Source organism: Mytilus edulis, chromosome 4 (genome assembly GCF_963676685.1).
Source record: "Mytilus edulis chromosome 4, xbMytEdul2.2, whole genome shotgun sequence".
NCBI classification, from domain to species: Eukaryota; Metazoa; Mollusca; class Bivalvia; order Mytilida; family Mytilidae; genus Mytilus; species Mytilus edulis.
Genome location: NC_092347.1, coordinates 10,990,848 through 11,005,939, shown reverse-complemented (window position 1 = coordinate 11,005,939; position 15,092 = coordinate 10,990,848). Strand labels below are relative to the sequence as shown.

The 15,092-nt window shown below is 34.1% G+C and overlaps 2 protein-coding genes across 2 annotated transcripts; one reads left to right on the top strand and one right to left on the bottom strand.

The window, feature by feature from the left end:
- Positions 1 to 1,809: 1,809 nt before the first annotated feature.
- On the top strand, positions 1,810 to 7,498 carry LOC139518934 (uncharacterized). The gene is made up of 4 exons (XM_071310627.1): positions 1,810 to 1,953; positions 5,309 to 5,914; positions 6,273 to 6,429; positions 7,189 to 7,498. The coding sequence occupies exons 1-4, from the start codon at positions 1,821 to 1,823 to the stop codon at positions 7,496 to 7,498; spliced, it is 1,206 nt and encodes a 401-aa protein (XP_071166728.1). The 5' UTR covers positions 1,810 to 1,820.
- A 25-nt stretch (positions 7,499 to 7,523) lies between these two features.
- LOC139518935 (purine nucleoside phosphorylase LACC1-like) lies at positions 7,524 to 11,277 on the bottom strand. The gene is made up of 2 exons (XM_071310628.1): positions 11,138 to 11,277; positions 7,524 to 8,885 (listed from the first exon to the last, which is right to left on the bottom strand). The coding sequence occupies exon 2, from the start codon at positions 8,864 to 8,866 to the stop codon at positions 7,715 to 7,717; it is 1,152 nt and encodes a 383-aa protein (XP_071166729.1). The 5' UTR covers positions 8,867 to 8,885; positions 11,138 to 11,277; the 3' UTR covers positions 7,524 to 7,714.
- Between the last annotated feature and the right edge of the window lie 3,815 nt (positions 11,278 to 15,092).

Sequence of the window (15,092 nt, the reverse complement as noted above, 5' to 3'; positions counted from 1 at the left end):
TTGTGGCCGTATTTCCGCTTTCGAAAGAAAGACATATCTTTTTTGTTTAAAAAGATATTTTTGTTAAATAATTTGTAATTTCTGTATTTTATAAGCATCCTAAAATTTTTTTTATTCAGAAATAACTCATTTTATCAAATGTTTACGAATGTAGAAAAATAACATAATTTTTTGCTGTATATTTATCAATTTTTTTTAAAAATGCACTATTTACGTTTTCATGAAAATTGGTACACATAATCTTCTCGTGTAATCAAACCAAATGGCATTTTAAAACAGAGGGGTTCATGAACTCGTTTTCAAGTTAAATAAGTTGGAATGATAAAAATAAGTCGAAAACTGAATTTTTTCCCGATAAGTCATCGTTTGACGTCGCGAAAATAACGGTTTATGTTAGCAACGTCATTACCTCCCCTGTAACTGTGTCGTATGCCCTTAAGAGGTCTACTGACCATTTTGGGCATGTTTGACTTATTTGTATATCGAACTTTGCTGAACATTTTTGCTGTTTACAGTTTATCTCTATCTATGATAATATTCAAGATAATAAACAAAAACGGCAAAATGTCCTTAAACCTACCAATAGACTTAGGGATAGCAACCCAACAACTGGTTCTCCGATTCATCTGAAAATTTCAGGGCAGATATATCTTGACCTGATAAACAATTTTACCCCATATCAGATTTGCTCCAAATGCTTTGGTTTCAGAGATATAAGCCAAAATCTACATTTCACCCCTATGTTTCTTGCCATGACGGCCATCTTGGTTGGTTTGCCGGGTCACCGGACACATTTTTTAAACTAGATACCCCAATAATGATTGTGGCCAAGTTTGGTTTAATTTGGCCCAGCAGTTTCAGAGGAGAAGATTTGTGATGAGAAAAGCTTTCTTGAACTTTGGGCCAGGTGAGCTAGAAAAGCATATATCAAGTTTAACAACCACGTTCATTGCTTAGTTATTTTTGTATTTTAAATCAACCCGTATAGGATTGAAATATATGTGACTGAATGGCTACGTTTACTTCAATTATGGTGCAGAATCGCGCGTTTGACGTCAAAATGTAAACGTCACACAGGTAGAGATACAAGAATAATTTTGTCGTTCAAAGTGTTTTCCATGGCATTATAATAGAACAATAACATAATAGCGGGATGTTTAAAAGTACAGAGCCACGTCATTTGTGCAAAAGAAACACAAAAATTCACACATTCAACGCAAAAATGAAAGACAATACAAACAACACATTGACGGAATGCAAAAGTACCGAGCCACATCAAAAGGATATCACAAAAAAGACCAAACAGTAAAAGTAATATTAATTATAGAACAAAGATAAATAAAAGAACAATATAAAACGTTATTAAGATGATAAATAACGATAAATAACGTCCGTAGGCAGAATCTATACACCAAGACCATTATGTAGTATTTGTGATGTTGATACGGAATATTTATCAACAAGGTCTTGGTACCTTCCGATGAACTTTGACGTTCTTTGACATACACCTGGTTCATCAACTTTCTGCTGAGACACTGATAACAAAGTATTAGTAGGAGCTGCAAGCTCTAGAATATCGAACAAATTGGGAAATGTATATCCCATATGCAGGTGAAGTTTAATATATTGCTACTAAGGTGGGGGACATTTAATCATTGAATTCGCCTTCCAACATATTTCTTTCGAGCGAAGTTTTAATTGGACGAGTTCTGTATGCCAAATAATAAGCCTAGTATCTGTTATGAGTTATTTTAACTTTATATTTCTAAATTTTGATTAGCTGAGTAAGTTTTTCGAATTTGTTTTTCAGTATCTAAACAATGGCAAGTACCACTGCAAACACGTCAACTACTCCTGGAGCTGAACCAGAAACAGAACCAGAAACAGAACCGGAAGCTTCTGCAGTAGAAATTATTGTTCCACCAGTTGCACTAGCATTCTGTGGAATTCTGGGTAAGATAACGTATTAAGTTGACCTCAAATGAATATGTCATTTAGACGACTTTCGAATTCGTGCACTTTCAAGTACTTTGTTCGGTGACTATGTTTACGCCGATTGCCCATGGTGTAACTTATTCATGACAAAACCTTCGAGATTGCTGTTTACCTCATTACTTTCCTGATGAAGCTACACTCAAAAAGCACTTACGCTCGAAATTCATAGAGTGTTATTTGCATTAAGCATAATATATTTTCTTTATTTAAATAACGACTATATAGTATTTCGAAACATTCATTTTTTTCTTAAAATATCCTGTACCAAGTCCGGGAAATTGCATTTCGTATCTTATTTAAAAATAAGAAGATGTGGTATGATTGCCAATGAGAATACTCTCTACAAGAGACAAATATGGCACAGAAATTAACAACTATAGGTCATAGAACAATGAGCAAAACTCATACCGCATAGTCAGCGTTCGTTTCTGTATGTGTTACATAGTCGGTTTATTTTTTGCATTTTAGTGTTTCTGTTGTGTCGTTGTTTTCCTCTTATAGTTTTTCCTCTTATAGTTGATGTGTTTCCCTCGGTTGAAGTTTGTAACCTAGATTTGTTTTCTCTCAGTCGATTTATGACTTTCGAACAGCGGTATACTACTTTTGCCTTTATTTATTTAAGTTTGGGATGTTTTCGACAGTCTTTAAATAATATCGCTATTAATATGAGATTAAAGTACAACCTTTCGCTGTATCTTATTATGATTTCCTTGATAGAGGGTTGCAGTTCACAAGGAAGCTATTAAACAAGGAGTTCCAAATGGTGAATTCGAAATCATCCCTTCGTAAATTTCACGGAATTCCATCACGATTTGGTTGACCGTTATGGAATTATTGTTCCACAGATGATATACATTTGTAGCATATATTCCTTATGCCGTAACTACAATCCCCTACCCTTTTCACTAATGTGTCCGACCGAATTAGACTATTTACCGGCACCCGTCGTGTTGCTTATGTGATTACAAATCCGGTAAATAGTCTAATTCGGTAGGTCACATTCATGAAAGGGAAGGGGATTGTAGTTACGACGTAAGGAACATATCCGATATCATTTGTGAAACGGTTATTCCATAACGGTCAACCAACTCGTGATGGCGTCCGTAAAATTTACGAAGGGATGATTTCAACTTCACCACTTGGAACTCTTTGTTTAATAGCTTCCTTGTGAGCAGTAACCCTCTATCAAGAAAATCATGATAGTAAATGCAAGCACGGGAATATCGTATCAATTGGGAGATATATACCCCGTATGCAGGTGCTGCTGGAATGTTGCTACTTAGAAATGGAAAGTTCACAATTGGAAAGCTGAAATCATCTCTTTTGTCGTAAAGTTTTGTTTTCAACCGACCCTCATTGTCAATTTCTAGATGTTTGTCAAGATATGAAGCCGACTTAACTGTATCTGTAGTATCCTTTATCTCCAATTCGATGGGATAGATGCGTTCCACATAGTCACCAAATTTTGAATTGTTTAGTGAAAGAACGTCATCTATATAGCGGAAAGTAGAGTTAAAGGATATTGCTAACTTCTTATCTTTCTTCCTAAGAAGTTCCTGCATGAAGTCAGCCTCATAATAATAAAGAAACAAGTCGACAAGTAGAGGGGTACAGTTTGTTCCCATTGGGATGCCGACAGTCTGTTGAAAAACACGTCCTCCGAACGTTACAAATGTGTTGTCAATCAAGAAATCAAGCATTTTGATAATATCGGTTTCAGAGAATTTTTTGTTTGAATCAGAGTGATTCTTTACAAAGTATGATTTATCCCTCCCTAAGACAAGATACTTGTATCTACGTTGGCCATTCTTTTTTATGAAGCAAAGTAATACCAACTCTTTCAATTTGTCTTTTAGTTTGGAATGTGGAATACTTGTGTAAAGAGTAGAAAAGTCAAATGTTTTAATACTGTTACAAGATGAAAGGGAGTTAGATTGTATGTACTCTAAAAGATCTTTGGAATTTTTAAGTATCCACATCTGATTCACGCCACCTCTAGAATAGGCAGTTTCACAATAACTTTGAAGCCCGTCTTTGATAGCTAATAAAATAGATGTTAATAATTTAGAAAGAGGTTTCGTGGAGCACTTGGAAGACCCAGCAATATACCGTTGTTTGTAAGGACACTTATGTAGTTTAGGTATCCAATACAGTGATGGAAGATCCAGTTCTTCATCTTTGGTTGAAATACCAAAAGGAACAAAGAACAGACCTATGATTATCCAGGATTTCCTCTTTGGTAAGTGTCGTGAGGGTATATGTTGAGTTTCCAAGTGAATTGTCTATACCTAATTCGTTTATCAAGCAATTAATGTAGTGACTTTTACAGACAAAAACGATGTTATTTGGGGCTTTGTCTGCGGGGACAACAACATATTTATCATGGAGGTCGGATAAGTGTTTAGCAACATTTGGGTCTTTAAAGATTGACATAGCATGGGCATTGATGGACCCATTCAGTTTCTTAATTCTGATTTGTATAAACGACCTCACTGCCTTAATCCATTCTGATAGAGTGTCTACGTCTTCCTTTTCACGTTTAGCCCATTGCCTGGCATAATCCTCGACTGAATCCATCAAAATTTTAAAGTTGTATTTCCAATTGATGGATTTAGGCTCACGATATTTCGGACCTTTCGATAACAAATTTCGTAGAGAAGTGTTATTAACAATGTTAAGGTCACCGGTAATAACGTGGCCAGCAGGATTATATTTGAATTGGGAACTAGCACAAGTGCAATCAGGAGGTTTAGACTTGAAGTCGTCAATATCGAGATTCTGCAAAACGCGTTTGTAATTGAAAATTTTAGTTGCAATAGGTTTGGTATAGGTATAAGAAATTATTGGTACAGACTGGTCTTTGAAATAAGGAGGTATTTTCGATTGAACTAGTTCATAAACTGCTTTCTTTAGTTTTCATAGTGTAATCAACAACCAATATTAGAAAAAAATGTCACAATTTATTATATAATAGTTCCTCTATTGATATAATTAATTTTTTGCCATTAATGCCAGTAAAGACTGCAATTGCTATTAAATTTATTATATTTGATAAGTACGCATTGGCTTATTATTGGACTATGCTATATTTATTCACAAAGAATTTACCGAATCTTAAAAACAATCCACCTAAAAATAACATTGAAAACTAATTCTATAAACCACTTTTGCCTATAAACAATTGTACAAAATACTGTTAAATCTTATGTAAACGAAACGCGTGTCTGGCGTATTAAATCATAAGCCTGGTACCTTTAGTAACTATTAATGATATTCATATTTTTATGATCTATGTTTATTGTTTTGTTTTCAGTTTTGCTGACGTTATACATACTTACTAAAAAGATCAGATGTTGCAGACGAGACAAACGCATACACTGCAACGACAAACTTCAAGAGGTGGACAACACATTCTTATTTCTCGAGGACTTTGAATCCGAAAGGAACGATATACCAAAAGATCCTTTCTTCACGGAATATGAAGTTCACGCTTTGGGGCTTATGTCCCATTTCCAAAACAGCGTCAGAAAACTTGTATTTATTTCAGTCCCGCCATTATTAGGCTTAATATTTTGTCCTATGACATTGTTTATATATTCACCGATGGCAAACTACTTCTGGCCAAGTGATTCATCCACTCCAAACATAAACGATGCCCTTGGGTGTTTTCTGGTTCCTGCTGGTATGGTATATGCCATAACTTTTGGCTATGCAATCGAAGAAGTTCAACAGAAGCATTTTGAATTACGAGATAGATTGTCGGAAGAAGTTGTTTTGTCAAGAGAAATCATCTGCATGGTCAATCAAATTGAAGCTATATCATTGAAAGCCCGCCAAAAGCTTTGTCGCATATTGAAGACTAACATTATGAATAGGATATTGCAAGCTCAGAACAATTTTGACGGCGTCGACGAAAATGGTAAGACAGGCTTAACTTTTGCATGATGTCATATTTTTAATAATACTCGTGTGTGTCTAATTTTTGTATGATAACCATGAAATAAATAGTGAAAGTGACCATTTATGTCAAAGATTTTGTCATTCAGTTCTATAAAAGACTGGTACGGTCTGTTGTAGTGTCAAACAGGTTTGTTAATTTATAGTATCCTTTTTACAGTATAATTTAAATGATTATACACGGAATTTGAAAATTTATTATCTTTTTTCCCTTAGTTGCTATCACGAAACAATGGTTGAATTCGTTTTATATGATATTTTAAAGTCATCGGTAAAGTATTGCAGTCATACAAAACTTATCAAGTAATCTTTAATTTCAGTAAATGTATGGGAAATAGCAGATATTCTCAATTATAGCAGCATGAAACAGACAGCAACTACAAAAGCACTTTTACGGGTGGTATTTGAAAATGTACACCGCCTGTTCTCTTTGATTCCAGACAACGGACCATTGCACGAACACATTAACCCACTGCAGTTAGTATTTATCATTTTATGATTATTTATAATACTTATACTTTCACGGGTTTAATTTTCATCCTCAATGCTCTTCGACTTTGTACTTGTTTGGCTTTATAAATATTTTGATATGAGCGTCACTGATGAGTCGTATGTAATACTAGTAGTAGATGAAACCCGCGTCTGGCGTACTAAATTATAATCCTGGTACCTTTGATAACTATTAAAGGGGTAAAAGCGAATTGGTAATACAAGTAAAAAGTTAAGATCGGGAATCGGGGTAAGAGCGCATGGATAATACACGTAAATAGTTAAGATCGGGAATACGAAGCGCATTGGTAATAAAAATAGTTAGTTAGGATCGGGCATAATGTAGTTGTATATATTACATTGTTAGCCATTTTAATTTGAACTAAAAGAGACATAAATCTATCTATCTTGCTTTTAAAAATAGGTTAATATCCAACGTAATTGACTTTTATTTGGTCTGTTTGAAAGGCGATTAACAGAAACATCGTAATACAACCCTTTTGCTGTTAATTAAGAATTGAAGAAACAAATAAAAGGGATTAAAATAAGTTTGTGCTTTTGTAAGTGAATGAAACCTCTGTGGTGTTGAAATTCCGTTATGTAGTACAGTTATTTTTATTAGATACTAAATAAACCGACTTATTATTATTATTATACCATATTTGAAAAATCTTAGTAACGATCACATATTACCCTTATCTATCTGACTGCGAATGCGTATTTATAAAATATCAATTCTTCTTACAGATGGATGTTATTAGAAACTTTGGGTGGCTTTACATTTCTTGGCATGTTGATGGTGAAGGCACAGTCGTACAGAATGGAATTAACCATATGTTTGATCAGTGTGATATCGATCACACTATTGGTATTTACAGTCAGTGACCTTGACAGCCCCTTTGATGGATTCTTTAGAATCGATCTTTCTCCAATGGAAGCTGTGGTGTGTGACCTTTACAAAGAGTATAGGAGCATACTACCAAGTAAATCCGCCTCGAACAATCAAATGAAATTAAAGTCGTCTTTTGCACCGTTTGGAAAAATGGATAAGAGTTAACCACAAAAGTATAATCAAAACATCATTTCAGCCAGCATTATTACTTTGTTTATTACAATTTACGTACTAGCATTTGTTGTTTGATTCTGTTTTGTTTGTATATTTTCTTGAATTTGTTATGTTTTTGTATATTTAAGTATGAAACCGAATTTGCATTAAAATGAAACTATGTATAATAATGCATCTTTCAATTGTTTGTTTTAAGCTTCTTTTAGTTCACTTAAGTGCAATAAATCCAACTTGATTTCCAAAAGGAATACCATCTCTTCTATAAGAGAAAAATAACTCCGGATGACAAGATGTACACAGTGTTGCACTTTTATCATCTATATTAGATGGTTTAATACCATGAGTTTCTAGAAGTGTCCGGTTCACTAGATGCAAGTCTATAAACGGCTTGGCTTTACCTTCCTTTCTTATGATGCTGTTTTCGTTTATGCTTTTGAACAAAGTTGCATCCTCTTCCGCAAATTCTAAACAGCATGGACCAATACTAGGTCCAAGTGCCACTCGTATGTTCTCTAATTTTGAACCATATTCATCTTGCATTTTCTTGACTGTTTCGATGCAAGCTTTTGCCAGTGTCCCTTTCCATCCAGAATGGCATGCTCCAAATGCAGGAGTTTCGTGGTCAGCAAATATCATAGTTACACAGTCGGCTCCTGGTGCAGCAACTGTAATATCTTTCTGATTTGATATAATACAGTCATACCCGTCTTTGGGTTCTTCTTTACCAACAACATACACGGTATTGCCATGAACTGCACGGGCGCGAAGAAAGCTTTTAGGATTGAATCCTGCTTTTGTACCAAGGCGGCGGATATTTTCTCTACCGATCATTTCCGTATCACGTTTGATGTTAGCCGCTGTCATATTCAAAGATGAAACTCCTTTTGCCGTTGAAAGTCCACCTTTCCTTGTTGAGAAGCCGTGGATAAATTTGTCGTCTATGATGTTAGACTTCAAAATTTCTACTTCATCTTTTGTTTGATAAGAGGATACGAAAGCCTGAATTTCGGTATAATAGCTTTCGTCGTAAATGGGTGCATATTCATCTCCTGTTTTAATTTCCCATTTGTATGCTGTTGAAAGTATTTCCTTGCAAATAGTAAACCACAAATTTGCTTTTGCTTTAGAACAAAGTATTGTAATATCTAAATACATGTTTGAATCCATCCGTATTTTAACTTGGTAGAATGCCCCTAATCTGGATGAGTCTTTAATAACAGTAAATCTGGAATTTTGTTCTGTATTGTTGTCTTTAGAATTTTGTATCAGTAATAGGTCATCAGTGCTGTCAATTAATTCATCAACATTATCAATTTTGTATCCATCAAAACTATCAATCAAAACAGTTTTCTTGTCCATGGTGAGATAAGACAGTTATCTGGAAAAAACACGTCATTCATGTATAACAATGTTGCCTTACTTGAACACGAAAATTGTTTGTCTAGCCTAGAAACATATATATGTCGACAGCTATAGGAAGCTAATGTCACTAATGTGACTATGGCCGCATTTCTTTTTAACCAAAATTTTGAAAACGTTGAGTCGCGTTTGTTGTTGTTTTCTAAACGCTACAAAAGTAGAAACAAATACATCGTTTATACTGACCCTGTTTGGACTTTCAATAATGCATACACATGGTGTTGGTAAACAGACTTTTTACAAACGTATAAACAAATACTCCGTTTAATCAGGTTTAAGTTAGAAACAAATGTAGCATTTGTACTAGCAAACGACAAACGACAAAATGCAGACGCATTTTTATCGTTTGCATAGTTTGTCAAAGTTTATGTAAACTTTGCAACGTATGTTTGAAAGAAATTATCAAAACATGTGCACGCTAAGTCGTTTGCATCGTTCGCGTTAAGCTGGGGTCACACATATACGATTTGTACTGCCGTCCTTGACAGGACCATTCCCGATTAAAATTTGTCAAAAGTCTGATCAAGATCCTGTGAATCGTGGATGGAAATTCGATTTGTATCTTTCGCCAGGTAAAATTCGACCGAGTCTGTCACGACTGCGTCCCGATTCTACCGAATGTAATCCGACAGAGATCAGATAGTGACAAGACAGTGAACCGATGCTGACGGACGTTATCCGTTCGAAAACTGTCGGCATAATCGGGATGATCAGGTACTGTCGGAACGTAATCCTATCACGGTCCGCTCTATCGCATTGCAAACGGCTTTGTCTGGTCTCAGTCGTATTGTATTCTGTTATTGTCGGGACTTCTCCAGATCATTCCCGTTCCACAGGACACCGTCCCGAATACACAGAACATTGTTAGGAATTCGATTCGATACAGCAGAATCTGTCACGACATAGGCACGATTGTAATCCGACTAGACAAAATCGGCTGGGTTTCCCCGAATGTTACGGGACGCACCTAACTGTCGGGGTGCTTTGCCGAACTATTCGGATCCTTCCCGACCAGTAGGAATCTGTTACGAACTAAAACGACTGCGTTCAGACAGTAATAGGACATTCCAGATAATTGAGGATACTAATCCGACTTTTTCACTTTTCGTGTCGTATCGCTGTCTGATCTCAAACGGGAGCAATAATCGGCAATGTGTGAACCCCGCATTAGAACGGTAGAAAGAAATACACTTTAAATATGTTGGTTATAAGTCATTAGGACTGCATCCCAAACCAAACAGATTGCGAAATCAATAAAAAGTGTTAACAATAGACAGGTGTCTACAGATTGTGTACAATATGCCTTATTCTTATACATCCAGAGTCTCTAAACGTTGTGAGATGATCATGAGGAATTGGGCTAAATTCTACTGTAATTTTCTTATCGATACTTAGAGTGCATTTCCTTGTAACACAAACCGATACAAACGGTTTAGCGAGCACACGATTAGATCATTTGTTTCTTACATACATTTTCAAAGTTTGCATAATTTTGACAAACTATACTCTCGCTAAGATTGCGTCCACAGTTTATCGTTCGTCGTTTGTTAGTACGAACGCTGCATTTCTTTCAAAATTTAACATTAAATCAATTATCTATTTATTCTATTTATATTTTCCCACCTTGGCTAAAAAAAGATTGATTTTGATGATAGAAAAAGAGGTATAATCATGATTGTCATAACTCAAAACAATGTCAACAATTACTCAAATGTATACATATTAGGTATATGCCCTCCTTTCTTTCAGCACTGCTATTTTTCATTCTTCTAATGACGGAGAACTGACAATAAATCTGTATATGCACAAAAGTCTAAAACATATTCTATAGAAACTACATTTTCACGCGAAATAAGTTTGTTTACATTTTTGGCAGTTTAAGTAGGGTCAGTAAACACTGATCAAACGATGCATTTGTTTCTATTTTTGTAACGTTTAACAACCTATGATTATAAATAAACGGTACACAACGTTTACAAAACTTGGGTAAGGAAGAAATACACTCTAACAAAGTCAGTATCTAAATTGAAATGTCCATGAAATTAAAACTATTGATTAAAAGTTTACTTTACTAGTATTTCAAAAAAAAAAATCAGCGCTAACTTTTGAAGACCGTTTTATACTATCCTGAATTAACATTATCAATTATAAACCACTGGAAGAATGCTGTAAACGAGTGAACAAAACGATAGTTTAAAAGACTCATCTTACCTGTTCAGCTGTCAAAATTAAAATGTAAACAAATAGAACGAACAATGCGGAAGTAAAATCCAAGTACTACGAAGTGTTGCGATTAGCCTATTTAAAACAGTAATAAATAAAATATTTGACAAATTAAGTGTTACAGGAAGTTAGAAAGACTGATAAATACACATTTAATGATAAAAAAATACTTTGTTGACCTTTGTCCTCTTTCTTATCGAGTCCCTGACATAGATACCGATTGTGAAAACATCTTATATAACCGTGATTTGTTAAAAAAAAAAAGTATCCTATAGATATCAAATGGAAATGTGTTTTCAGCTTGCTTTCAGTGGGTTGGAACATCCTTTTGATAAACATAAACTATAGAATGGAAATGGGGAATATATCGAAGAGACAATCCCACCAATTAGCAGAAAACAGCGAAAGGCAACCAATCATGGGTCTTCCACAAATCGACGTCAAAATAAACTTTGAGACTTATATAGTAAACCAAAAATTAAAATAAACACAAAAATGACCAAAAAAAAATAAAAAAAAAATACAAGAGTTGGGACAGGCACAAAATGCGACGGGTAAAACATGTTTTGTAAGATCAAAACCCTCCCCCTATACCTCTAGCAATATCAGTATCATTTAATATAAGGTTGTCGTTATTATCCTCTATTTGGTTTGGGTTAGTAAGTACATGTACAAGTATTGTGTAAACCAGTTTGCATTGTTACTTTGTTTTATATATAATTTTGTTGTTCTAATTAGCAAGAGTGTTCAGAACTAAACAGTGGCATCATTCAGGCAGCTGCCTAACTTCAGTTTCCTACAAAGAAAAAAACCAGAGGAGTTTATTTAAAGTGGGATTAAATAAACGTGTATTATATAGCATACATTAAATATAAAAATACGTTGTGTGTCGTTTATTATAGTTGGTTAAAAGTTACAAGAGTAAAAATAAATTGATTGTTTAATCAGTTTTAACTGACCAGGTTTGAACTGTCAAAAATGCATGCACATGTTGTAATCAAACATAAACCGCGAGAAAATAGCCTCGCTTCCGTAGAAGATGTTGTAGACATACAGGACATCGCTCATCTGTTCACATATTACTTTATTGTCAGTTCATCGTCTTCATCAGATGAATGTATGAAAAGTGATGATAAAACCTTTTCTTTTTTATTAAAATAGCAGAATAAAAAAAAGGAGGGCAATTCCTAAATTTGAGTAATTTGTGACATTGTTTTGAGTTGTAACAATAAGGGTTTTACATCTTTTTCTTTCGTCAGAATCATTCTTTTCTAGTGGAAAAAATATGTGTAGAGTTAAAGTTCGAAAAAAATGTAGCGTTTTTACTAACAAACGACGAATGACAAACTGTATACGCATTTTCAGCGAGTGTATAGTTTTTCAAAGTTTATGCAAACTTTGCAAACATATGTTAGAAACAAATGATCTCAACTTATGCTCGCTGAACCGTTTGTATAGTTTGTGTTCGAAAGAAATGCACTCCTTGTAATTTTCAGTTTTTGTGGATGTTTTTTTTAAACAGTCCGGCATTTCTATAGGAACATAATGAGTTTCTATTCTCATTGTACCTACATGTACATATGCATAGAGGTCACCAAGCTTGATTAATTCTTTTCATCTGGGAAGAAAACAACCATAAAAGTATAGAGTTTGAAGTATAACTTTGCAAACTAGAAATGTAAAATTACCGAATCTGTACAAAGAAATAATAAGAGACGATCATTCACGGATTGAGACTGTTAGGTTATATTATACTAATCTTTGACTTTATCTTAATTTATTGAATGACTATCTTTAATCCAGCCTTGACATATAATATTCCTTAAATCTGGATATTTATTATCAATAATCAATAATAACTCAGTGTCCCGGTTGAACCCCTCCTTCACCCCCAAAAACACAATAACACGACACTAGAAAAATAAAGTCGTGTATCCGATGATGATTGCAATTATGATTTGTTACAACTTATGAAAAGTTAAAACGTTTCTGCTAAAATGTGTTATTCTTATTTTGAAAAGACAGTATTAATTGTCATTATTCTGCATACAAATTACCACAAGAGTGGAGCTGCGTTTATAAGTTTGACCAACCACAACTTCCCCTCTTTAAATACAATCCCTGCTGAGTGGAGAAATTATAATCATATGTTTGGCTATGCTCGATCTACAAAGAAACTACAAAGAGTTCGAGTCTCTCAAGCAGGGTTGACTTCAAATAAATTTGGCTATTTTATGTCATTTTTTCGTCGTATAGCTCCTCAACTGTTAATGTTATTATACATTATTGACTTTCAAATAGTTCGTTTTGAACGTTCCTGAGGAATGGGTAAATCCAGAAAAGCGCTTTCGGACACAGGAAATTCATATAGTGTTGTTTTCATTGTTTTGTGTATGTTCCAGACCATGTGAGTATTTGAACCATACGCGTATGGCCATGACCATCATATATTCATACGGTCCGACCATACGCGTCGGGCTAATTAACACTCTGTTACAGTTGACTTTGAATATTTCTAAGCTCTCTACATATGGTATGAACGTTCCTTAAAAATACGATATCATATAGATCATTTTATTTTATATTATAATAAAGAGATTGACTAAATAAAAATAAGATGTTTCATATAGTTAATTTTACTACCTAGTCAAAACTATAATAACCACATTTTATACCGATGCCCATTACCGATTTGATATTACGAGTGAATAGCAATATGTCGACTTGAAAAGATAACTTCCAATAGATTTCTCAATAAACTGTTATGTACACAAGAAGTCACTGGCAAGGAACATATTTTATTTATGTTGTTTTGTGAACATGGTGTACTGTATTCATATTACGATATTTGAAATCTAGAGCTTAATAAACACCGAAGACATATCGGAATTAATAACCCAAAACCTCGGCATCGCTGCACGCAGCTGAAAAGAAGGTTATATTTTCTCTTGCAAACAAAAGGTGTAACTGAAAAGGATTGTGCACAAACATGACATGCAAATTCGAAACCGTGTGGAAGTAAATGTCACCATAAGCCTCGACGCAAGAATGTAATAAGCGATGAAAATTAACTTTGGGACCAATATTTAATTTTAACGTAGCCTTTAATTTAATACATTGTCATGTAGCCATCATTGTTTTTTTAGATAAAGTTTATTGTATTATTGAAACGTTGGTAATGCATATTTGAAAAAAAATACCTATATGGTCAAAATAGTCATATGGTCCGGCCCGGAACATGAATACACTAAGGACTATACATTTTCTAACTCGTAAATTTCAAAAATGCATTTCCTTATAACGGTTTGGCGACTGAACGGCACTTGAAGGTTTTTGAATATGGCACTTCTTACAAGCTGTTTGAAAAGTTAATACTAATGCCATATATGTAACGGGTATTGCTTGTGTGGCTAGATTATTTCATTTTGGGTAATTAATATTAATTATCATAACAAGTCAGATTAAATTGGGTTAAAGCAAAAAGACAAAATGAATTAAAAAAAAATAAGTGCTACCTCTAAAAAGGTTTGGAATTCGGGGTGTCGTGAATTTATTTAGAAAAATTATCGCAATTTGTCGTTATGGAAAAGGAAAAACTACAACCAATCCTTACTTTATTTGCTACATCAATCGTGGGAGACGTCCTTACATTGGTATCATTTAACCATACATGTTTCTTAATATACTTTTTTTTAAATAATAATGTACATTTCATTAGGAACTATCATTTGCTTTTTTTTTCATTTTCCTATCACATGTACCTTCTGTTATGTGGGTTTTTTTTTTCTACATATAAATACTTCTTAGTAACTCAGTCAACCATGTGCTTCAAAGTTTCACATAATTACTCGCCAAAACGTAACGCTAAAAATAAATAAAGGACTGAAAGTATATATACATAATCTTCATGTTATATGAATCTAAGGCACAATTACTACATCAG

What these genes read in the sequence shown, in the direction of transcription:
- LOC139518934 (XM_071310627.1), top strand. Translation starts at nt 1,821, where the DNA reads ATGGCAAGTACCACTGCAAACACGTCAACTACTCCTGGAGCTGAACCA. An exon ending in AGCATTCTGTGGAATTCTGG is followed by an intron (nt 1,954 to 5,308) that starts GTAAGATAACGT and finishes TTTTGTTTTCAG; the next exon opens with TTTTGCTGACGTTATACATA. An exon ending in TGACGGCGTCGACGAAAATG is followed by an intron (nt 5,915 to 6,272) that starts GTAAGACAGGCT and finishes CTTTAATTTCAG; the next exon opens with TAAATGTATGGGAAATAGCA.
- LOC139518935 (XM_071310628.1), bottom strand. Translation starts at nt 8,866, where the DNA reads ATGGACAAGAAAACTGTTTTGATTGATAGTTTTGATGGATACAAAATT.